Source organism: Manis javanica, chromosome 16 (genome assembly GCF_040802235.1).
Source record: "Manis javanica isolate MJ-LG chromosome 16, MJ_LKY, whole genome shotgun sequence".
In the NCBI taxonomy this organism is placed as follows: domain Eukaryota; kingdom Metazoa; phylum Chordata; class Mammalia; order Pholidota; family Manidae; genus Manis; species Manis javanica.
Window position 1 is genome coordinate 11993890 of NC_133171.1, and position 22817 is coordinate 12016706.

The following is a 22817-nucleotide window of genomic DNA, read 5'->3' on the forward strand; positions in this document are numbered from 1 at the left end:
CTCAGAGTAATCCAGGCTAAGGCAAATCATTTTCTGCAGTAAAATTAAATGACCACAGTTTTAAGTTCAACAAACAGGACATGAGACTTTACAAAAGATGTTTCTGCACCACTTCTACTTCCAAGGAGGCAGGTGAGAAGATGTGGAGTGAGCAATGAAATACACAAATTCCAGAGCATCTCAGTAGTTTGTGTAGAAACATTGAAATAAGATTAGTCCCCAGACCTAGGTGTAAGACTGCTGTAGCTCTGTAAGAATGACAAAAATAAAGTTTAACTTTACTTCCCTCAAAAGGGTGAGACAAAGAGGCAAAGAATATCAGGTCTTGTTTGGCAATAAGCCAATGACAGACCACATCAATGCTAAGAGGCTGTCGCCACACCTGAGTTGAGATGGCTCAAGTAGCTTTAAAAGCATACTTTCCAGAAAGTTAAGACCAAAAATCTCACACTAAACAAATATTTTAACTTAGAGAGGAGGAGGTTACCCTCTTAGGTATACCTGTTGTGTGGTGGAGGAAGGAATACTAATATTGCAGTACTCCAAAATAAACAGCATTGAGTTTGAGAAACCAATACTGTGCCTCACCAAACACACAAAATATCTTGAGAGCATTCCAGAAGGGTTAGCTATAGGTTAGTATGAGCAACCAGACCAACTGCCTGCATGGCTCAGACCACTTTTGGGAGTGCGCCTACATGCATGACTCATTGAGCATACTAGCGAAGACTGACCAACACACTAGAAAGACATTCCACAGTTTCCCACACATTGCAGAGAAATGAAGTTCAAAGCAAGACACACAAGAAGGCTTGCCCTGTAATAACTATCCTAAGAACTACTTGGAAAATACTGATATTGATTCTTCTTCACAGGTGTAGTGAGTAGGCAGCTTAAGGAGAACTCTCCCCCTGTGTCCTAGAGCATAGAGTGCAGGTGGGGAGTCACCAGGAGACTGGAACCAGGAAGCCCTGAATAAATGAATTTCTCCAAGTCCCTGAATCTTCTGTGCCCCAGTATCCAAGTCTTACAAAATTAGGCTGATGACATCAGAGAAAAATGAGGAAGAAGAAATGAGAGGATAATAGAAAGTGCTTCATAAAAACATAATTTCATGTCTACTAGTGTAAGAGCTAGCACAAATATCTTTGCTTAAAATATCCTATGTTCATAGCTAATATAAGCCACATAAAGTAGCATTTGAACAAATAAAGACTATAAGCATCTTTGACATAACCTTAAGCACTACAGAAGCATCCTTGTCTTATGGCTGATATTTAAAACCATTTTTGCCTCTCACTGAAGAGCCTAAGGGTGCCTTTCTTCCTGGTAGTACCATGTGAGCCCTGCTTTAGTTAGAGTATAACATTGAAGATAACATATAGGAATTGATATAAATCAGGCTGGCCTCCTTCCAGTTTGTAAAAACGGGTCCACTTTTCCTTGAGCAAGCTGGAAAAATATTTCACTTTTTACTGGAGCTCTGATTTTCCATTGTGGTTGATATTTTGAGAACAAGTACATGGCTAGAAATAATAGTCCCATTTGCATAATCCAGAAATGCAACCTAGCCAAGGTTCAGTCTCTGTGCTAAATAACAATTATGAGAAGTGTTTTGATCTAGTTATTGAGCATCAATGGCCGCTAACATTACAAAAAGAGAGACATCTGGTTCTTGACAGAAAAGCAAACCAACACCTTTAAAGCAATTTTTTGGGGGAAAAAAGCTAATCTGAATCTGACTGAGTCTCTAAATTCAATTACCAATTACCAAGAAATCTATAAGGAGGTACATATTAAAAGACACCGTGGGAATGCAATCAGTAAAATCCAGAATGAGGGAGACTTGCTGGCATACAAAGGCAGACGTTTTTTTAAAAAAAAAAAATACTGGGAGGAAAAAGAGTGCAGAAGGTGAAGGATACACTTAATCATTAAATAAAGGTAAAAAGACACCAACCAAACAAATTGTAGGAACTTTTTAGAATTCTGATTCAAGTATATAAACTGTTTCTAAAAATTTTGACACTGTTTCCTGGCCATGAGGGAGAAACTGGAACAGAAAATGTTTCCTCCCTGAAACAAACAAAAAATTGTACAAAATACATAAAAAAAGTTTTCAGATATAGGATATCAAGCAACATGTCTGTGGTCCCTCAGAAAAGGAAACAGAGGAGCTGAGTTTTACAATAATCCTGGATTTTTGCCTGTAATCTATTTAAAACATCAGCAAAAGCACAGAAGAAGCCAAAAGGAGCTCCAAAATCTCACTGAGTTGAGGCCTCAGAGTTCAGAGAAGCCAAGCCAGTTAGAATTTGAGGGGCAAAGAACTACAGAGAACTGAAGAAAAACTAAATCAGAATAGTTCCCAGAGCTTTCTCAGGGCTGGAGGCACACAGATCTGAACCAGCCAGTATGGACACACCTCCCTAAACACATAGGGCCATATATAGAGATGCCAGAAGAGGCACCTTAGTAATGGAAATAATTCAGTCATAAAGGACATATTCATATTATTCTAGAACTGTCCTAAAGAGGCTTAATGAATACTCTGGCAATGATCAATCAGAAACGTGCAATTTAATTGCTAAAACAAATTTCAGAACTCTTTAAGGAAGACAACAAGGTCTAAATGTTCAACAACATAAACATAATAATGTCCTGCATCCAATTAAAAATTAGTAGACAAGCAAAAAACCAGCAAATTATGATCTATAACAAGAAGGAAAATCAGTCAAAAGAAATAGACCTATAAACAGAGATGTTAGAAATAGCAGACTTCTAACTAGCTATTATAAATGTTTAAGATTTTAAAGGAAAAAAAGAATGTAATGAAGATAAAGATGAAAAATATAAAAAAAGGAATAAGATAGAACTTCCAGAGACAAAAAATACAATAACTGTAGAGAAAATTTCATAGGGACAATCATAACAACAAATCAGATGCTACAAAAGAAAGACTAGTGAATATGGAGACATTGCAGTAGAAAATATTTAAGTAATAAAGAAAAAAGGCAACATACACACACACAGAAACTCAGAGACTTGTGGGACAATATCAAGCAGTCAAACATACATGCAATTGGAGTCCAAGAAGAAGAAGACAGAGAGGACGTGGCAAAAACAAATAATTTGAAGAAATAATGACTGAAAATTTTCCATCTCTAATGCAAACAATAAATCCATGGACCCAAGATGCTAAATTATACAAAAGATGGATAAACATAAAGCATAGCAAGAAACATCATAACCAAATTGCTGAAAACCCGTTATAAGCAGGAAGTGTTTTAAGTGACCAGAAAAAATAGAGATTTATATGTAAATTCCTATAATTCATATAAATGTGACAGAAAACAATTAGCTGTTGCCTGGGGCTGAGCAGAGAATGAAGAAGAGGAGTGGAATTGACTGCAAGGGGCAAGATTGTGCTGATAAGAATATTCTATCTATTGATTATGATGGTAGCTACAGGAGTTTACACACTGGGCAAGACTCATTTAATCATGTCCTTAAAATAGGTACATTTTATTATATGTAAAACATACCTCAATACAATTAATTTTAATTCAGTATGACTTCTTTTTAGATAATTGAAAATTTGAACACCTACCAAGTACTTAATGATATTAAAAAATTACTGTTAATTTTGTAGGTATGATAACCATATTGTGGGTATGGTTTTAAAAAGAGTTCTTATCTGTAGAAATATACAGTGAAATATTTACAGATGAAATTGCATAATGTCTGAGATTTGTCTCTAAAAAAATGTAGAGGAATGGGAATAAGTACAGATAAAATAATACTGGAGATTAAAGATGGCATCGTGAGAGGAGAGACAGAGGCTTCCTCCTAAAACTGGATACAATTAGAAAATTTAATTGGTGCAACTAATCCTGAGAGAGCAACAGGAAAGAGGACAGCGTCAGACTGCACACACCTGGAGAAAAGAGCAGACCTCACCGAACGGGGTAACATACCAGAGCTGAGGCTCCACGGGACCCAAGCCCCTCCCCCACCCCAGCTCACCACGGAAGGAAGATGAATGGAGCAGGGAGGGAGTGGAAGGCCTGGGACTGCTGAATACCTAGCTCCAGAGATGTGCTCTGGGAGCACAAACCTACATTGTGCTTTCATTAGACTCACATGACTACCGGGTTGGAAAGTTAATACAGGCAGAGTTCCTGGGGACACTGGGATTCTGGCTTCTTGTGGAAAGCAGGGATCCATATCCAGCTGCTCTGGGACAAAAACTTATACCTGCGTGACCGGCCCACTGGCTCAGGCAGTGGAGACAGGCACAGCAGCCGGGAGGCAGGGAACAGCTCTTTCCTCCCCCCAGGTACCAGTACCACTCCCCTGTCACCCCCAACATTGCTTCAGGGGCTGAGCAGCTCCAGAATAGAACTTCTGGACACTAGAGGGCGCAATATACAAACATTAAACACCAAAGGAACCTTGTCCAGAGTAAAATTATTAATACAACTCCCAAGAAAGATTTAAATGATATGGACCTCGTGACTCTTCCTGAAAGGGAGTTCAAAACAAAAATCATCAACATTCTAATGGAGGTACGGAAAGACATCCAAGAACTCAGGAATGAATTCAGGTCAGAGATCCAATCGTTGAAGAGCACAATGGAAGGTATTTAAAGCAGGTTGGATACGGTGGAGGAGACAATGCATGAAATGGAAACTAGAGAAGAGGCATACAAATAAGCTGAGGCACAGAAGAAAGAAGGATCTCCAAAAATGAAAGAATATTGAGAGAACTGTGTGACCAATCCAAGCGGAGCAATATTCACATTATAGGGATACCAGAAGAAGAAGAGAAAGAGAAAAGGATAGAAAGTGTCTTTAAGGAGGTAGTTGCTGAAAACTTCCCCAATCTGGGGAAGGCGATAGTCTCTCAGGCCATGGAGATCCACAGATCTCTCAACACAAGGGACACAAGGAAGACAACACCAAGACACATAGTAATTAAAATGGGAAAGATCAAGGATAAGGACAGACTGTTAAAAGCAGCCAGAGGCTGAAATAAGATCACATACAAAGGAAAGCCCCTCAGGCTATCATCAGACTTCTCAGCAGAAACCTTACAGGCCAGAAGGGAGTGGCATGATGTATTTAATGCCATGAAGCAGAAGGGCCTAGAACCACTATTACTTTATCTGGCAAGATTATCATTTAAATTTGAAGGAGGGATTAAACAATTTCCAGATAAGCAAAAGCTGAGAGAGTTTACCTCCCACAAACCATCTCTGCAGTCTATTTTGGAGGGACTGCTATAGATGTAAGTATTCCTAGGGTTGGATAGCTGTCACCAAAGGTAGTAAAACCATGGTTGGGAGGGTGGAGCAGCTGATTGCAAGGCAAATGCAAAATTAAATTGACTATCCCCAAAGTCAATCAAGTGATAGACAAAAAGTACAAAATTTGATACCTAATACATAAAGAATGAAGGAGGAAGAAAAAAGGAGGAGAAATAGAAAAGAACCTTTAGATTGTGTTTGTAACAGCATACTAAGTGAGTTAAGTTAGACTCTTAGATAGTAAGGAAAGTAACCTGGAATCTTTGGTAACCATGAATCTAAAGCCTGAAATGGCAAGAAGTACATACCTATCGATAATCACCATAAATGTAAATGGACTGAATACACCAATCAAAAGACATAGAGTCACTGAATGTATAAAAAAAACAAGACCCATCTATATGCTGCTTACAAGAGACTCACCTCAAACCCAAAGACATGCACAGACTAAAAGTCAAGGGATGGGAAAAGATATTTCATGCAAACAACAGGGAGAAAAAAGCAGGTGTTGCAGTACTAGTATCAGACAAAATAGACTTCAAAATAGAGAAAGTACAAGAGATAAAGAAGGACATTACATAATGATAAAGGGCTCAGTTCAACAAGAGGATATAGCCATTATAAATATATATGCACCCAACACAGGAGCACCAGCATATGTGAAACAAATACTAATAGAACTAAAGGAGGAAATAGAATGCAATGCATTCATTTTAGGAGACTTCAACACACCATTCACTCCAAAAGACAGATCTACCAGACAGAAAATAAGTAAGGACACAGAGGCACTGAACAACACACTAGAACAGACGGACCTAATAAACATCTACAGAACTCTACACCCAAAAGCAGCAGGATACACATTCTTCTCAAGTGCACATGGAACATTCTCCAGAATAGATCACATACTAGGCCACAAAAAGAGCGTCAGTAAATTCCAAAAATTGAAATTCTACCAACCAACTTTTCAGATCACAAAGGGATAAAACTAGAAATAAATTGTACAAAGAAATCAAAAAGGCTCACAAACACAAGGAGGCTTAACAACATGCTCCTAAATAATCAATGGATCAAAAACCAAATTAAAATAGAGATCAAGCAATATATGGAAACAAATAACAACAACACAAAGCCCCAACTTCTGTGGGACGCAGCGAAAGCAGTCTTAAGAGGAAAGTATATAGCAATCCAGGCACATTTAAAGAAGGAAGAACAAACCCAAATGAATAGTCTAACATCACAATTATCAAAATTGAAAGAAGAAGAACAAATGAGGCCTAAAGTCAGCAGAAGGAGGGACATAATAAAGATCAGAGAAGAAAGAAATAAAACTGAGAAGAATAAAATAATAGAAAAAATCAATGAAACCAAGAGTTGGTTCTTTGAGAAAATAAAATAGATAAGAAAGCTTTTCCTCTAAGATTGGGAACAAGACAAGGATGCCCACTCTCCTCACTGTTATTCAACATAGTATTGGAGGTCCTAGCCATGGCAATTACACAAAACAAAGAAATACAAGGAATCCAGATTGGTAAAGAAAAAGTCAAACTGTCACTATTTGCAGATGACATGATATTGTACATAAAAAACCCTAAAGACTCCACCCAAAACTACTAGAACTTATGTCAGAATATAGCAGAGTTGCAGGATACAAAATTAACACACAGAAATCTGAGGCTTTCCTATACAGTAACAATGAACTAATAGAAAGAGAAATCAGGAAAACAATTCCATTCACAACCGCATCAAAAAGAATAAAATACCTAGGAATAAACCTAACCAAGGAAGTGAAAGACCTATACCCCGAAAACTACAAGACACTCTTAAGAGAAATTAAAAAGGACACTAACAAATGGAAACTCATCCCATGCTCTTGGCTAGGAAAAATTAATATAGTCAAAATGGCCATCCTGCCCAAAGCAATATACAGATTTGATGCAATCCCTACCAAATTACCAACAACATTCTTCAACGAACTGGAACAAATAGTTCAAAAATTCATATGGAAACACCAAAGACCCCAAATAGCCAAAGCAATCCTGAGAAAGAAGAATAAAGTGGCGGGGATCTCACTCCCCAACTTCAAGCTCTACTAGAAAGCCATAGTAATCAAGACAATTTGGTACTGGCACAAGAACAGAGCCACAGACCAGTGGAACAGATTAGAGACTCCAGAGATTAACCCAAACATATATGGTCAATTAATATTCGATAAAGGAGCCATGGACATACAGTGGGGAAATGACAGTCTCTTCAACAGATGGTGCTGGCAAAACTGGACAGCTACATGTAAGAGAATGAAACTGGATCACTGTCTAACCCCATACACAAAAGTAAATGCAAAATGGATCAAAGACCTGAATGTAAGTCATGAAACCATGAAACTCTGAGAAAACAACATAGGCAAAAATCTCTTGGACATAAACATTAGTGACTTTTTCATGAACATATCTCCCCGGGCAAGGAAAACAAAAGCAAAAATGAACAAGTGGGACTATATCAAGCTGAAAAGCTTCTGTACAGCAAAGGACACCATCAATAGAACAAAAGGTACCCTACACTATGGGAGAATATATTCATAAATGACAGATCCGATAAAGGCTTGACATCCAAAATATATAAAGGGCTCACGCACCTCAACAAACAAAAAGCAAATAATCCAATTAAAAAATGGGCAGAGGAGCTGAACAGACAATTCTCCAAAGAAGAAATTCAGACGGCCAACAGACACATGAAAAGATGTTCCACATTGCTAGTCATCAGAGAAATGCAAATTAAAACCACAATGAGAAATCACCTCACACCAGTAAGGATGGCTACCATCCAAAAGACAAACAACAACAAATGTTGGCGAGGTTGTGGAGAAAGGGGAACCCTCCTACACTGCTGGTGGGAGTGTAAATTGGTTCAAACATTGTGGAAAGCAGTATGGAGGTTCCTCAAAATGCTCAAAATAGACTTACCATTTGACCCAGGAATTCCACTCCTAGGAATTTACCCTAAGAATGCAGCACTCCAGTTTGTAAAAGACAGATGCACCCCTATGTTTCTCACAGCACTATTTACAATAGCCAAGAAATGGAAGCAACCTAAGTGTCCATCAGTAGATAAATGGATAAAGAAGATGTGGTATATATACACAATGGAATATTATTCAGCCATAAGAAGAAAACAAATCCTACCATTTGCAACAACATGGATGGAGCTAGAGGCTATTATGCTCAGTGAAATAAACCAAGCAGAGAAAGACAAATACCAAATGATTTTACTCATCTGTGGATTATAAGAACAAAGGAAAAACTGAAGGAACAAAACAGCAGTAGAATCACAGAACCCAAGAATGGACTAACAGTTACCAAAGGGAAAGGGACTGGGGAGGATGGGTGGGAAGGGATGGATAAGGGGGGGAAAAAAAGGGGGTATTATGATCATCATGTATAATGCTCGGGGGCATAGGGAGGGCTGTGCAACACAGAGAAGACAAGTAGTGATTCTACAACATCTTACTATGCTGATGGACAGTGACTGTAATGGGGTTTGTGGGGGGGACTTGGGGTAGGGGAGAGCCTAGTAAGCATATTGTTCTTCATGTAATTGTAGATTAATGATAACAAAATAATAAATGAATGAATGAATGAATAAATAGATAAATAAAAACAATACTGGCCTGGGTGGAAAGTTGTTTTAACTGGACATTGAGTACACAGGGGATCATTACACTATCTTCTCTACATTTCTATAGCTACTCGGAACTTCCCATAATAAAATTTTCAAGTGCTTTAAACATATGATGACATAAATTATTCACTTAAAAATTATAAACTGAGCAACTATTTGGAGATCTTATGGGGCATAAAAATTGAAAAACAATATTGATTCACTATCAATACCCAGTTTACTTTTAGTCAAGGTAGGGAATCAGACAGAGGCTTTGCAGAAATTTTGAAAGGAATCTTTAACACCCTTAAAGATATCAGTGTTCTTCCTTAAGTCCTGTTGTCCATCAAAACTTATACATTCTTCTCTGTTAATGCAGTGTCACCAGCACATGTCTGATATTTATTAACCATGATTTGATAATTTTTCAATTCACAGATTACAGTTTAAATGAGAAGAAAGGGGGAAGAGAAATAAATCAAACTTCCTGATAAGAATTAAAAATGGTAAAACTATATATTGGATACAGTTGTTCCCCCAGAAGGCACTATTAGTTTAACTGAGAGCAGCTTGATTTTGGTCTGACCTGAGAACAAAGTTCCTGATAGACTTTAAGTGAATGGTGAAGTCAGTGTGTAAAACAGGGACTCGTAAAGAGCTTTGAAAGTTCAGAATATGGACTTGAGGTACATTCTACCTGTATATTGAGAACACCAGTAATGTGGATAGATGTCTCCATTTCTATAACTTAGGAAGAACTTGGTAAAGGAGTTACAAGAATTTCACTAAGTTCAAAAGGGAAAATTAGAGCAAATCAGTATCAGTATTATGCAAGAAAGGTTACTTTTATTTTTGGAAGCAAATATGCTAATTAATTCAGTCTGCATTGCCAGCATGGTTTCTGAACATTACATCCAGTGTTTAAGTTCTGCATAACATTTCACGAGGCAGCCTTACATAATTCTGTCAGTCCTTTCCAGGTGATCAGAGTATTCCAGCAGGCTACTTTAGGTAATGGCACCATCTCCATCATGGGAGGAATTAGTGAGTTATAACGTAGCCGACAGCCTCGTGAAGGTACAGGTCTAGGCTCAGAAAAATCAGGACAAGTATTTTCCCAGCTAAAGTTGAACCCAAAAGTCCAAGGCTCATGGGATCATTTATAAAAGGGATAAAGGAGTCCTCAGAACAGGATAATTCTGGATTTGTCCTAGAATCTGCCCAAAGAACCAATTGGGAATAATGTAGAACTCAGACTCAGCCATGCTTACACAGTGACAGCCCTGCTCTTTTTAACACAGAGACCATACATTTATTGTTATTTATTGGATCTTTAAAACAAAGCTGCCAATAGAATTTATTGTCCAAAATTGGGGCACTTTTAAAGGCAGAAGTAGACCCTATTAATGACATGGGCACCACAAACAGAAACTGGAACTGTTCTGAGTAATTGAGATACATGATCAGACCATATAAAACCTAAGTATGTTCTAATAAACAACTGATCACATCACTTTATAAGGACTCTCTACATACTATGTAACATGTACTACCAATTACAAAGCTTCCATTTTCACTTGCCAAATTTAGAATGTTCTGATGGCCTGACAGCATCCCTGTCTCCCAGTAATCTCAGAATACCGTTATACTTCCCATATGTGTGTGTCCCTGGGCCATGCTGTTTTTACGTATGCCCTGGCCTTGATTTTATATTGAAAATAGACTGTGTAACAAGAAAAGTCACGCTAAAGTCACAGAGTCAGAGGTCAGTACACACAAGAATCTCAAGACCATTCCAGCCAAATGGTCATCCATTTTTATGGCTCAAATATCCTCCTACCATCTTTGAAGTCTTAAAGTGAACTACATTGAAAATTCAATATATTTCCTTCAATGTCAGAAAATTCTGAGACCAGTGGACAGTCAAAATATTATCTTTCAAATAGGAGTATTTTTATATACTACCATGGAGTGCTCTCCAAGATATTTTGCCAAGTTAAGAAGATAAAAATAGACAGAAACCAACCATCTATAACATGTTAAAACTATCTATATGGAAGGAGTATGAATACACATGTGTTGACTTAATTATTTTAAATGGAAGTGCTTTACGGGTTAAGTTCTAACTCACCAAAACTCATATGCTAAAGTCCTAACCCAGTACCTCACAAAATAACTATATTTGGAGATAGATTCTTCACAGAGTTGATGGAATTAAAATGAGGTCTTTAGGTTGGCCCCTAATCACATTTGACTGGTATCCTTATAAGAGGAAATTTGGACACACAGAGACACCAGAGAGGCAGGCATACACAGAGGGAAGACTATGTGGAGACACGGAGACGGCGGCATCTGTAAGCACAGGAGGGGCCTCAGGGGGACCAGCCCTGCCGACACCTTGATTGTGGGTGTCGCTCAGCCTCCAGAGCCATGAGCGAATACATGTCTGTTATTCAAGATGCCTCGTTTGTGATATTGTCTTATGGCAGCCCTAGCAAATTAATATAAAGAGCAATTTTTAAAACTTTTATCAAATGATTATCTATAGAAGAAAGGAGGGAACAAGGTGGGAGAAAAGGTACAAAAACTAAATTTCCCTGAAATTTAGCTTTGAATTTGGAACCAGTAAATATTATATAATTATGAAAAAAAAAACCTAAAAGCAATGAAGGAAATAAAAAGCAAAATGAAATGCACCAAATGAAACTAACCTAATATCAAACTGAAGGTTTAATCATTACATTAGAATTATCTCAAGTTACTTTAAAAATTGGGAATTTGTGTAGTTAGTAAGAAACATCATCTAGATGCCAAAAAAAGAAAAACAAGTAAGACTCAAACTCTTTTCAGCCATTACATTGTTAGTAATAAAATTGGAATTAATATTCTGAAATAAGAATAGAGATGCACATACAAAACACAGACAGGAATGATAAAGCAAATAAGTAACTGTATTGATGTGATATTCAGCTCAAAAGAAAAGATACACAAATATGAAATGGAAAGACAAAAAAAAACCTTGTAAACCTACAGCTGAATTGGAAATATCGTGGATTTTCTTTAAGAAACTTTTTCCTTCCTAGCACTGTCCACTGTAAAGTCCTAGAAATAATGACAAACCCAGGAGAACAAACACTTCTAGAACTCAGATTTTGGTCTCTCAATGTTATTTTTATCTATAAAGAACCAGAGCTACTTGGATAAATATACAATTCCAGGTATGAGGCAGCAAATATAAAATGAGCCCGGAATATCTTCTCATACTAGAAATCTAGGAAGCTATGAATGGATTTAAACATGTCCTATATGTTTAAAAACCTATTAGTTATGATACATAAATGTGGGTGTGTATATCTGTGTTATCTTTTGCAGGATTCTAGGAGAACCATCAAATTATTTGAAAGCAGGTAAATAAAAGGAATTAAACATTTAGTCTCCTTTTCTGCACTAACTATATTTCCAAGTAAGAAGTGATTGAAGAGAAAAGTCTTTCTTTAGATATGCATTCCAGTTCTAAAGAAAGAAAAAGTGATGGAATGATTAAGTCTCCATCTTGCAACCCCTGATGGCAATAGGTAATTGTCATCATGCCTCCGAAATGAAAAGCTGATGGGAAGTTTTATAATAGATCAAGCTTAGACTCAAATTCACTGGCTAGCATTAATTCACAAAAAGAGCAACAACCAGTCTTTATGAGCCTCCTTACAGAAATTCACAACATCAGTATTCTTAAAAAACAGAAAATGAAGGAGGTCAAGCCTCTAGATCTAACTGAAAAGTTATTAGAAATACAGGGGGACAGAAAAACATGTTAACGGACACTATGTAATCTGCAAAGTCCAAATTACAGGAAAAATCTACAGGACAAATTAGCTGACTTATTTAACAATTAAACTGCAATGGTAAATCAAAATCAGGGGAGGAAGATCTTTAAGTTCAAAATACTGAGAAGACTTATCCACCAAACACAATTGGTCAACCTCTGGATTCTGGATCAATCAAACTAATTGTTTATTAAAAATGAGACCACTGGGGTGGAGAGGGAGACATGACAATATGGGTGAATGTTGAAACCACAATGCTGTTCATGAGAAACCTTCATAAGATTGTATATCAATGATACCTTAATTTTTTTAATCAATTAATTAATTAAATAAGACGATTGGGGAAATTATAACATTGACTAGATATTTAGTAAATATGGGAATACTGGCAAGTTTTTGAGGTTTGATAATAGTACTGTGGTTCTATTTTTACTTTACAAAAAAGAAGTCCATATCTTTTAGAGATATTGAAGTAATTACAGAAGAAGTACAATGTCTGGGATTTGTTTTACAGAAACCTAGTGCAAGGTGGGACGTAGGGGTGGCAGAGATGTAGATGAAGCAAGAGTGGCCATAAATTGATAGCTATTGACCATGGTGATGGTTATCTGAGACTTCACTATACTATTGTCTTCACTTCCCATGATAAAAAAGACTGACAGATAGGCTCTTAACAGGCCTTCTTATATGATTTGCTAACATGAGTTTCACCCTCCTGGGCATCCCAGCTGTGTTCACTTTTCTGGAAGAACATGGACTTCCAACTATTCCCTCTCTCTAGAACACTGGCTAAGGGATCGGCCACATACTAGGTCTAAATGGCCTCAGGAAGTTTCCCGTCCACTCGGGGACTTCCTTTCACTTTTCTAGTTTTCACCTGGAAACTTTGCTCAGTTGATTGGTGCCAGGAAATTCACCCACCTGGGTTTATGAAGACAGTGTATCCCTGTAAGATGACCTCCCCAAGGATGAAAGGGAATGAGAAGGACAAAGAACATTTAATAAGGGTCTAGAATTCAGCTGTTAAAATTCTGACAAGAATTCTTTAATAGTTTGAAACAAGGAAAAGGGAGGGCCAGTAACTAACCTAGTAGAGTAGGAATCCAAACCTAAGGTTATCAGTACCCAAAGTCCACATCTATCCAGTGACAACATCTTCTCCAGAGTTAACAGGGAGAAAACTCACCACCTCCACCCACATACACAAACCTAGATGATGGATCCAGGAGCTAGGGATTGCTGGACAAGGTGGGAGTAACACAAGACCCTTCCATGGCCCCATGAGAAGAGCAAAATGGGAGCCTGTAAGGACTCTGTTTCATTTGCTTGTACACCCTGGTATTGGTATATCCAAGGACACTAACTAGATCTCTTTTGCCACCTGCCTCTCTCTTGCTGGGATCTGCATGACACAGAACAGTGGAGCAGTGCTTAAGGGTACCAGCATCAGGCACACCATTCAGTTCTCCTTGTGGAAAGACAGACAGTCTCCTTCCCTTGACAAATATCGAGGAAAGGGCTGATTTTTTATTTACTATGAAAAATGACAGCTCAAAGTTAAAAAGAGAGGCTGGACAGTTTGTACCAAAGGGAAACTCAATATTTCTTGCTCTGTTTTTAAAACTTGGTATTTAAAGAACTTCAGGTAGTGGACTGACACTGGGTGAGGAGGGTTCCTCAGACTTGGTCAGCTCTGAAGGGATGACGCCTGACCCCAGGACAAAGGCTGTCATCTCATTGCAATAACTCAGCCTGGGACTTTCTTTCATGCTTTGATAATATTTCATACCCACTGCAGGATCTTTTCTCTGACCAAATTAGGTAGCTTTCTCAGGGATCTCTAATGCCTGCTGTACTGTGGCTGGCCTCTTACATGCCTTCACATCTTCTCTCCCAGTTTTTGCCCTTTCCCCCATTGTCTTTTGTCCCTTTTCCCACAATTATTAGGCCAGCCTCCCTGCCATTCCCTACTTCCCAGGACCCACTGCCCAGAGGTGGCACATAATCCACAGTTCCTCGGTTCAATTGAAGCCCAAGGGGTTTCTTGCTGCTTATGACCCCTGGACTCTCAAAAGGAACTTCAAGTGCAGCCCTTGGGTTTGCACTTGGTCAATAATGCCCAGCCAAATCCTGGGGTTCTTTGATATATCCTTGCACAGAAGTACCAAAAGGAGACGTCTAGAACAAATTAGCAAATATACAAACAAGCCCATTTCTATTATATAGATATGAAAGATTACCTGGGTTGTATCTACATGCCCACTCTAAATCACTGCAGGATTCTTCCCAGGAGTTCAGCATCTACTAAAGCATTGGCCAGACCATGGAGGTGTGGGTTGCAACAGACTATAAAGTAGTCTTTCCCACATGTTTGTACTAAAAGAAAGAGGTGGAGAGGAAAGTGGGCTTAACCTTTCAGGGGGACCTTCCCAGCCACCTGACTTCCAATCCCACAATCCAGAGCCCTTCTGTTCCCCAAAAAGAGACTTTGCTGAGATGCAAAGTCTTGAATTTTATTCTGTGCTATCAATATTAGCCTGGTGTCTGTGCCTACGCTCTTCAGTTCTTAACAGCATTATAATACACAGTTATCCAGAGGCCTAGGTTTGGAGGGAATGGCAATTTCAAGTTCACCTTCTCTTCAGACCCAGAGGCCAAGGCCACCAGAATGGCTACTGACAGAAGTAAAGAATACAAGAAACTCAATGCTATTTCCAGGCTCCCCAGGAGGGAGTCTCATCAAGGTGATGACATAGTTCCCACTGTCCTAGGAGGCTGTGTCCCCTTCTAATACAATGAGCAAGTCATATTTCCAGCAGGAGTCAACTTCAGTCTACCAAGTTACCTTAGGTATTTCAGGAATTAACTTCTTTCCTTCCCACATCACAGTTCAGGAATTGGGGAAAGCCTTAAATGTGTGGATGGTTTCCACAGTTAATTAAGTTTGTTCTTGGTGTCCCGAGATAGATGATTATCTTCCTTTGCCTAAAACCACTTCAGAGAGGCCAGGAGATCTTGGAAATGGGACCTTATGCTTGGCCACAGTTTATTCACTTATCTCCATGGAAATTAAAGGGCAAAGGATAAATAAGCTAATGGGTCTTTCAGACCTACGGGTGTTTGGTTAGGCTCTACCTACAGGCATTTATTATAACCCCATCCACAGCAGACCCCCTAACAGTTGAGAATTTAGGGAGGAGAAATCTCTAAGTATTTCTGGGTAACTTCAGAACTAACAAAACATTGTGTGTGGGGTTTTTTGCAGTGTCTCATCTCTTCCACTGTGCCGGCCTTGAGGATGCCATGGATAGAGATGCAGAGAATGGACACCCTTCTCCATCCATTCCCATTTTTTTCATTTATCTGCAAAAGGTAAAAAATTTTCCAGCTGTAAAGAACAGTTGAATATACCAGGTTAACCACAAAAGGAAAGAGTTTTATTTGATCTTAATTTCAGACAAATGCAGCATGTCCTCAGCAAATGGCACAATGTGACAGTCATTCCAGAGGTAAGGACGAGGAATTCAGCAGAGAAGGAAAAAGACAAAAACCCTGCCATAGTGGGGCTTACATTCTGGTTCCTGGGGATCTTTTTGTCTTTTCCAGGTGGCTCACTTCCTGCCATTCCCACCAGGCATTCCTCTCCAGCCAACTGCCATACTGCTGGAAGTCCCTCTGAAAGGAGAGAAGGATTTTCTGTTGAGAATTCTCCTGCCTCCATCCCACCCACTTCCCTCTGAACCGTTTTAGGCTCCAAACTTGACCACAGCAGCTCACACTGGCCCAGCCCTGAGGCAAGGGGAAGGCCTACCCTACAGGAGTTCCTGGCAGGTCTTTTCCCACCTGGGATGGCGGAAGGGGGGAAAGAAAAGAGTCTGCAACTGCTGGGAATGAGGGGAAGGGCTGGGGAAGGAAAGTGGCTCCAGGACAGGGAGGCATCTGCCTTCCTTGGCTGTGAGTGATGTTCCTTTTGGAAGAGCCACAACCCCTGTCCCTGCCACCAGGCCAGGACACCACCTCCTGGGCCCAGAGTATAAAGCTCCACTGCAGCCCCAGGCCCTGGGCACCTACTGTGTATTCAATGCAAGAAACCTGAGTGCACAGGATCTGCACAGAAGCAGAGAGAAAACGTGTAGTCCATTCTGAGGGGCTTCTCTGACAGGTGAGGAGGGGCAAAACAACAAGGCCACTACAGTCGAGTGTGAGTGCCAGCAGGGCCCACCGTTCTGGAGATTTTCTTTCCTCCTCTCTAAACAGTATCTCTGTCAACAGGCTGCAGCTCACTGGAACTTCCCACACTAACTGGAAGACCCCTGGAGCAGGCAGGGGAATGGAGATAGGGGGTGCGCAGGACGGGATGAAGGAGGCTATGGGTGTTTGTACAGGGACCACCTCCAAGGGAGTGTCTCTGCAAATACCTGGAGGTATTTGGGTTGCATGAGGACAAGGATGTGGCGATAGCTGCTTGCTCTGTGGCTTCAGGCCTTCAGAATGGCTCACCTGTGAGGTCTCTAAGTTAGAACTGGGTGTCTCCAGGACCCCGTGGCCCTAGAGTCTCTCAGGGATCTCCCTTAGACTCTGTAGTCAACACATCTCAACCCTCCCTGAGCTTATCTCCCCCATCAAACAGTCCTTCGCCCTCCTGCCCTGCTCACCTCCAGAGTTCAAACAAGGAGAGCATTCACTGTGAATGTCCCTAGCCAAATCGAGGCCTTTACCTGGCTGCGTTCTTGTCCCGGTCCACTCTCCTCTCCTGGTCCAGGAGTCAATAAACTCCCAGGGCTAGAGTTGAGCGAATCCCCTCTGGGGCAGCTAGTCTCTGGAAAGGAAGCCATCTTCCCCCTTCCCCACACCACCCCGCCGGGCTCCCAAATCGCACTTGGAATAAACTTTAGCCTAATCTCCGAACATTATCATTTCTTCAAACACAAAAATAACAGAGACGTCCATGGAGCTGCAATTTTGCCCTCCCCCTTCCGAATGCCTTTAAAGCTGCTACACAGAAGTTGGAAAGTAATAAAGTAAACATCAAAGGTGAGCTGCCACGTACTCGCAGCTCCGTCGCTATCTGCAACAAAGGCAGGAAAAAGAAGGAAACCGCATAGAAGGGCAACGGGTAAGAAGCGCGCCCTTCCGGGAGGTCAAGGCACCCCTTCCTTGGAGCATCGACACCGACTACGCGAATGTCCGGGAAGGGAGAAATGTCTCCCCTTCCCGAATGTCCGACACCGGTGCCACTGAAACCACGACACAAGTCCCCAAGGAGAACTGGGAAGCAATGGCCGTAACACACCGCTCTCTCCGCCCTCGCCCCGGGAGCACGCCCTGCCTCTGGCTCCAGAGGACTGGTGGAACCCGGCAACAGCGCGGCGGGGTCCGCGGCTCCTCCGTCCCGAGGCTTCCGGGGGCGCTCGCGCACAGACCGTGGCACCCCTCAACAGCACAGCTGCCCCGGGCCAAGAGGCGGACACCGATGCACCTCCCACCAGCCAGGCAAAGAAAAAGATAAGGAAGCTAAAGAAAAGTGAAAGTCGGAGGCCTTTTAGCGAGCAGGAGTCAAGGTCATCCAAAAAAGGCGTCATTTCAGGTCCAGTATTTCACTCATTCAAAAATGAAAAAAGACAGTCCTCAAAAGAAAGTCGTAGGAAGGGGCACAGCACAGGGCTTCCGTAAGAGATCACTGCACAATGTGCCCCATGGGTATCTGTTCAGCACCACATCAGTGACGAGAAGGGGTTGCCTTCCGAAGAAGCACCATTTTCACTAACAGCGGCAAACCCGCACCGCGCGCAACTTAGGAGCGCGGCAGGCCTGAGCAAAGCCTCTGCTGCCGCGGGGCCAGCCCTCCCAGGTGCCGCCTAGAGGTGGCCCCGCCGTGCCCACGCGCCCAGATCGCCCTCGCGAGCTCAGGGAGCCGGTTCCCTTCCGGGGTGGCCGACGCTCTCACCTGAGCTGAGGAGCCTGCGGGCGGGGCGGGCGCACTCCCACCGCAGCCGCGCGCGCCCTCCCCATTGGCGGGAGGCGGAGGGCGGAGCGGGGCGCAGCCGAAACAAACAACCGGCGCCCAGAGACTCTGCGGCCCCGTAGCCGCACGGCCTCGGCCTGGTGCGCGCCCGCCGAGGAACCGAGGCCACCTCGGCCACCTCGTTCCCCACCCTTTGCCGTCGGCACCCAGGCCCCGCCCAGCGGAGCCGCCGCAGGGTTATATTGGGCCGGGCAGAAGGTGGGGAAAATACGTAGCCACGGCCGGCCAGCGCCAAGATGCTGCTCCAGAGGCCCGGGGCAGAGAGGCGGCTGCAGGCGCCACGGCCTCAGGGACTCGGCTCCGCGGGCGTTCAAGGCTGAAGGCGCCGGACCCTCCCGAAAGGTGGCACGCACAGCAGCCGGCGTCGTCTCCGGGCCTCCAGGACGCCGGGCCCGCACCTGCGACCTCCAGGGAGGAGCCCTTCCCGGTCTCTTGAACGGAGAACAGATGCGTACACTTCCTGCGTCCAGCAAGAAATCCCGAGCCCGGCGCGCTTTGGGGCACCAGAGAGGGTAACCGCACCTCTGCACGCCTTCACCCCGAAGTTTCTAATTCTAGAACTGAAGACGGTACCCACCCAACTCGTTCCTCTCCGCCCCTCTTAGTTCAACCAATAAATACAACATCTCCCGAGAAAAATACCAGCGGAAGAGAACTCTTCTATCTACGGAAAACGGACTGTCTCCAAAGGAGGGCGAGCTCCCGGGACAGAAAAGAAAGGACTCCCGGCCCCGGAATCGCCACCCCCCGCCCTCGGCACCAGCTTCCCAAGAGCCCGCGAAGGAAAAGCGTACGGCGCCGGGCAGGCACAGAGGGCGTGGGCATGAAGTTGGAGGTATTCGGCCCCCACGCGGCCCTCCGGGACAAACCGGGTAGTGACCTGGAGGGCGCAGGCGGCAGCGACGTGCCATCTCCGCCGTCGACAGCCGGCGATGACTCCCTGGGCTCGGACGGGGACTGCGCGGCCAACAGCCCGGCGGCAGGCGGCAGCGCGGGGGAGCTGGCGGGCCGCGGCGAGAGGAGCGCGAGCGGCAGGCCGGGCGCCGCGGAGGGGGCGGCGGCGGCGGCGGGGGGGCACGAGCAGGCCGGCGCGGGGGGCACCGAGGGCGCGCGCAGCAAGCCGTACACGCGGCGGCCCAAGCCCCCGTACTCCTACATCGCGCTCATCGCCATGGCCATCCGCGACTCGGCGGGCGGGCGCCTGACGCTGGCCGAGATCAACGAGTACCTCATGAGCAAGTTCCCGTTCTTCCGCGGCAGCTACACGGGCTGGCGCAACTCGGTGCGCCACAACCTCTCGCTCAACGACTGCTTCGTCAAGGTGCTGCGCGACCCGTCGCGGCCCTGGGGCAAGGACAACTACTGGATGCTCAACCCCAACAGCGAGTACACCTTCGCCGACGGGGTCTTCCGCCGCCGCCGCAAGCGCCTCAGCCACCGGGCGGCAGCTCCCGCACCCGGGCTTCGGCCCGAGGAAGCCGGGTCCCCGCCTGCCGCGGCGCCCCCGCCGCCCGCGCCCGCCGCCCCGGCCTCGCCCCGAGCGCGTTCGCCCGCCCGCCAGGAAAGGCGCGCCATCCCTGCAGGCAAGTTCTCCAGTTCCTTCGCCATAGACAGCATCCTCAGCAAGCCCTTCCGCAGCCGTCGCGACGCGGACAGCCCCGGGGCGCGGCTGCCGTGGGGCGCTGCGCCCTGCCCGCCTCTGACCCCGTACCCCGCGCTCCTCCCGGGGGCGCCCGGCGGGGCCCTGTTACCGCTCTGCGCCTACGGCGCGGCCGAGCCGGCGCTGCTGGGCGCGCGCGGAGCCGAGACGCCGCCAGCGCCGCACCTCCTGCTCGCGCCCCTTTCCTCCCCGGCCCCTGCCAAGCAGCTCCGAGGCCGGGCGGCGTGCGGCGGCGCGCACCTGTACTGCCCCCTGAGGCTGCCCGCGGCCCTGCAGGCGGCAACGGCCTGCGGGCCGGGCGCGCACCTGCCCTACCCGCTGGAGACGCTCCTGGCCTGAGCCGCACCGCCCGGCGGGCAGGGTCGGCCGCTGTCCGGGAGGCTGGAACGCAGGTCAGGGCTTTGCACTTTCTGCCCAGGGGAAGGGGAGACTCTAAAAGAAAAAAAAAAAATCCATCAAACGTGCCTTAAAGATAAAGCATTTTTGACAGAATGTTTTAACTTAGTTCAGACTGCTTATTTTCCTTGGTCTTTTTAAACTTTACCGAGGACCAAAGCAATTCTTCATAATTGTCTTAGATTCTTGACCGACCCTGTCCGTCTCTCACTTGAAAAAGACTTCTCTCTTCTGAATGCCCAGGTTCCCCCCATACCTGTTATTTCTGTTGCTCCTTCCACTGATTTGTCCCTAAAAAGAAACACCGGAGGCTCATCAGGGAACCATTCCATATGACAAATGGCATGACTACTGTTCGGGGTTTATTGGGCCCCGCTCCGTGTGCGTATGTGGTATTTACAGGTGTGACTGAATGAGAGAGAGGTGTCAGAGAATCTGCAGTCATTTCTCTGCTATTGACCAAATGCTTCACTGGGCCAAAAGATTATATATATATATATATATATAGTTGGGTTTTGTAATTAAATTATTTATATATTTTTGAAATCTGAATTGAAAATGTTGCAGGCAACGGGCTACAGCTTTATTAGTGGTTCAGTGATCTCTAACTGTGGTCTCTTTGGGCCAAGCAATGTCTTTAAAGGAGAAGGTAGCATTATGTATATGGGGTGCCAGGACCGCTGCCACGTGAAAGCAAGTGTGATTTTTATTTTTAATATTATTTTATTTGTGTTTGTGTACATATTCATGTATAAATTTTATGAAACCCAGGCATAGTGCTTATTTTTTAATAAAACTCACAACTGACTTTGCACTTTGTGGTGATGGATTGAACATGGATAGTTTTTTACTCCCCCCTCCAAAAAGGATTCAGGTTTGACTCTCACAAAACTTCCTGTAGGGGTTGAAACATTCTCCTGGATAATTCAATAAAGGTAGAGGCAGACTGAAGGTTTCCTTACTTGAAAAATTGCTTGACTGATCACCAGGATGGGACTTGCATCGGTGGGATTCTTTAAACTTCAAATCAGTGACCTCCGTAAGAATTCGTTCACTTAAAGGTTACCAGAACAAATGATGAGGTGTTTATGTCCCTCTCCCCCAAGAATCCATCAGCAGACAAACTGAGTTATTAATAAGCTTATAGTCAAGCAGGCATTTTCAAGTAAATTGATTCTGACTTGGGGTTCAAAAAGCTGTAAACAATCTTGGCATAAGACTTAATATACCCAAGATTTCTTCAGAGCAATTGTAATTGCAACTCAAATTTCAAGAGGTTTGTGAAAGCTAAACCATCCACTTTTTTAAGAATACAAAAGTTCGTTTGGGTGTGGGGCTTTTTTTCACCCTCCCCTTTTGTATGAGGATACCTGTGGTTGAGGTGGGCTGCCTGGCCTGCTTCAGCTGTGCTCTGAAGAGAAAATGTCGCTTCAGGTGGGGTAAAGATGATTTCCCACATTAAAAATGGAAGGTTTTGATCACAGGAAGTACCAGAAAATAGTGTGAACATCTGTTTCTCAGTAAATTCAGAGGCAGTGGGGCTCCAACAAATTTATGGATTGTAATATTCTAAAACGTATTGCAGACAATGAGAAATTCAGAGATTGGAAATTTAGGCCCTGTTGTTGTCCTGCCATTCTTGGCTAGATCTCATCTAATCCTAGACAAGAGGATGATTTGGGATTTATATATATATTGTGAAGTGGGGAAAAAAAGTAGGTTTATTTCAAGACACTGTCTTTGGCAGGAATGGGAGAGAAAAGCCCATGCCTAGCTCCAGTTAACAAGAAACAAGTCTTGACTGATTTGGGTTGTTTCTCCTTAGTAGTCATGAAGAGTGATAATAATAGGGTTGAATTATGACAAATGGTAGACATTTAAGTGGAGATTTGCACCCACAAGGCCAGTAATTAAACTGGATTAAAAAAACTGAAACAGACTACAGGG

At 43.5% G+C, this 22817-nt stretch overlaps 2 protein-coding genes across 2 annotated transcripts; one reads left to right on the forward strand and one right to left on the reverse strand.

The window, feature by feature from the left end:
• Positions 1-16204: 16204 nt before the first annotated feature.
• Positions 16205-19639, reverse strand: LOC140846877 (uncharacterized). Its single transcript, XM_073225019.1, has 3 exons — positions 19559-19639; positions 18737-19362; positions 16205-16464 (listed from the first exon to the last, which is right to left on the reverse strand). The coding sequence occupies exons 1-3, from the start codon at positions 19637-19639 to the stop codon at positions 16401-16403; spliced, it is 771 nt and encodes a 256-aa protein (XP_073081120.1). The 3' UTR covers positions 16205-16400.
• FOXQ1 (forkhead box Q1) lies at positions 19357-21684 on the forward strand. Its single transcript, XM_037011599.2, has one exon. It carries the CDS (start codon positions 19638-19640, stop codon positions 20811-20813), a length of 1176 nt encoding a protein of 391 aa, XP_036867494.2. The 5' UTR covers positions 19357-19637; the 3' UTR covers positions 20814-21684.
• Positions 21685-22817: the final 1133 nt, after the last annotated feature.

Bases quoted from the DNA above. Each gene is read 5' to 3' on its own strand.
- FOXQ1 (XM_037011599.2), top strand. From the start codon at position 19,638: ATGAAGTTGGAGGTATTCGGCCCCCACGCGGCCCTCCGGGACAAACCG.
- LOC140846877 (XM_073225019.1), bottom strand. From the start codon at position 19,639: ATGCCCACGCCCTCTGTGCCTGCCCGGCGCCGTACGCTTTTCCTTCGC. The intron at 19,363-19,558 runs GTGGCGATTCCG...TTCTAGAATTAG, and splicing joins GCTGGTGCCGAGGGCGGGGG to AAACTTCGGGGTGAAGGCGT. The intron at 16,465-18,736 runs GTGAGAGCGTCG...CTCTCCTTTCAG, and splicing joins CCGCAGGCTCCTCAGCTCAG to AGGGACTTCCAGCAGTATGG.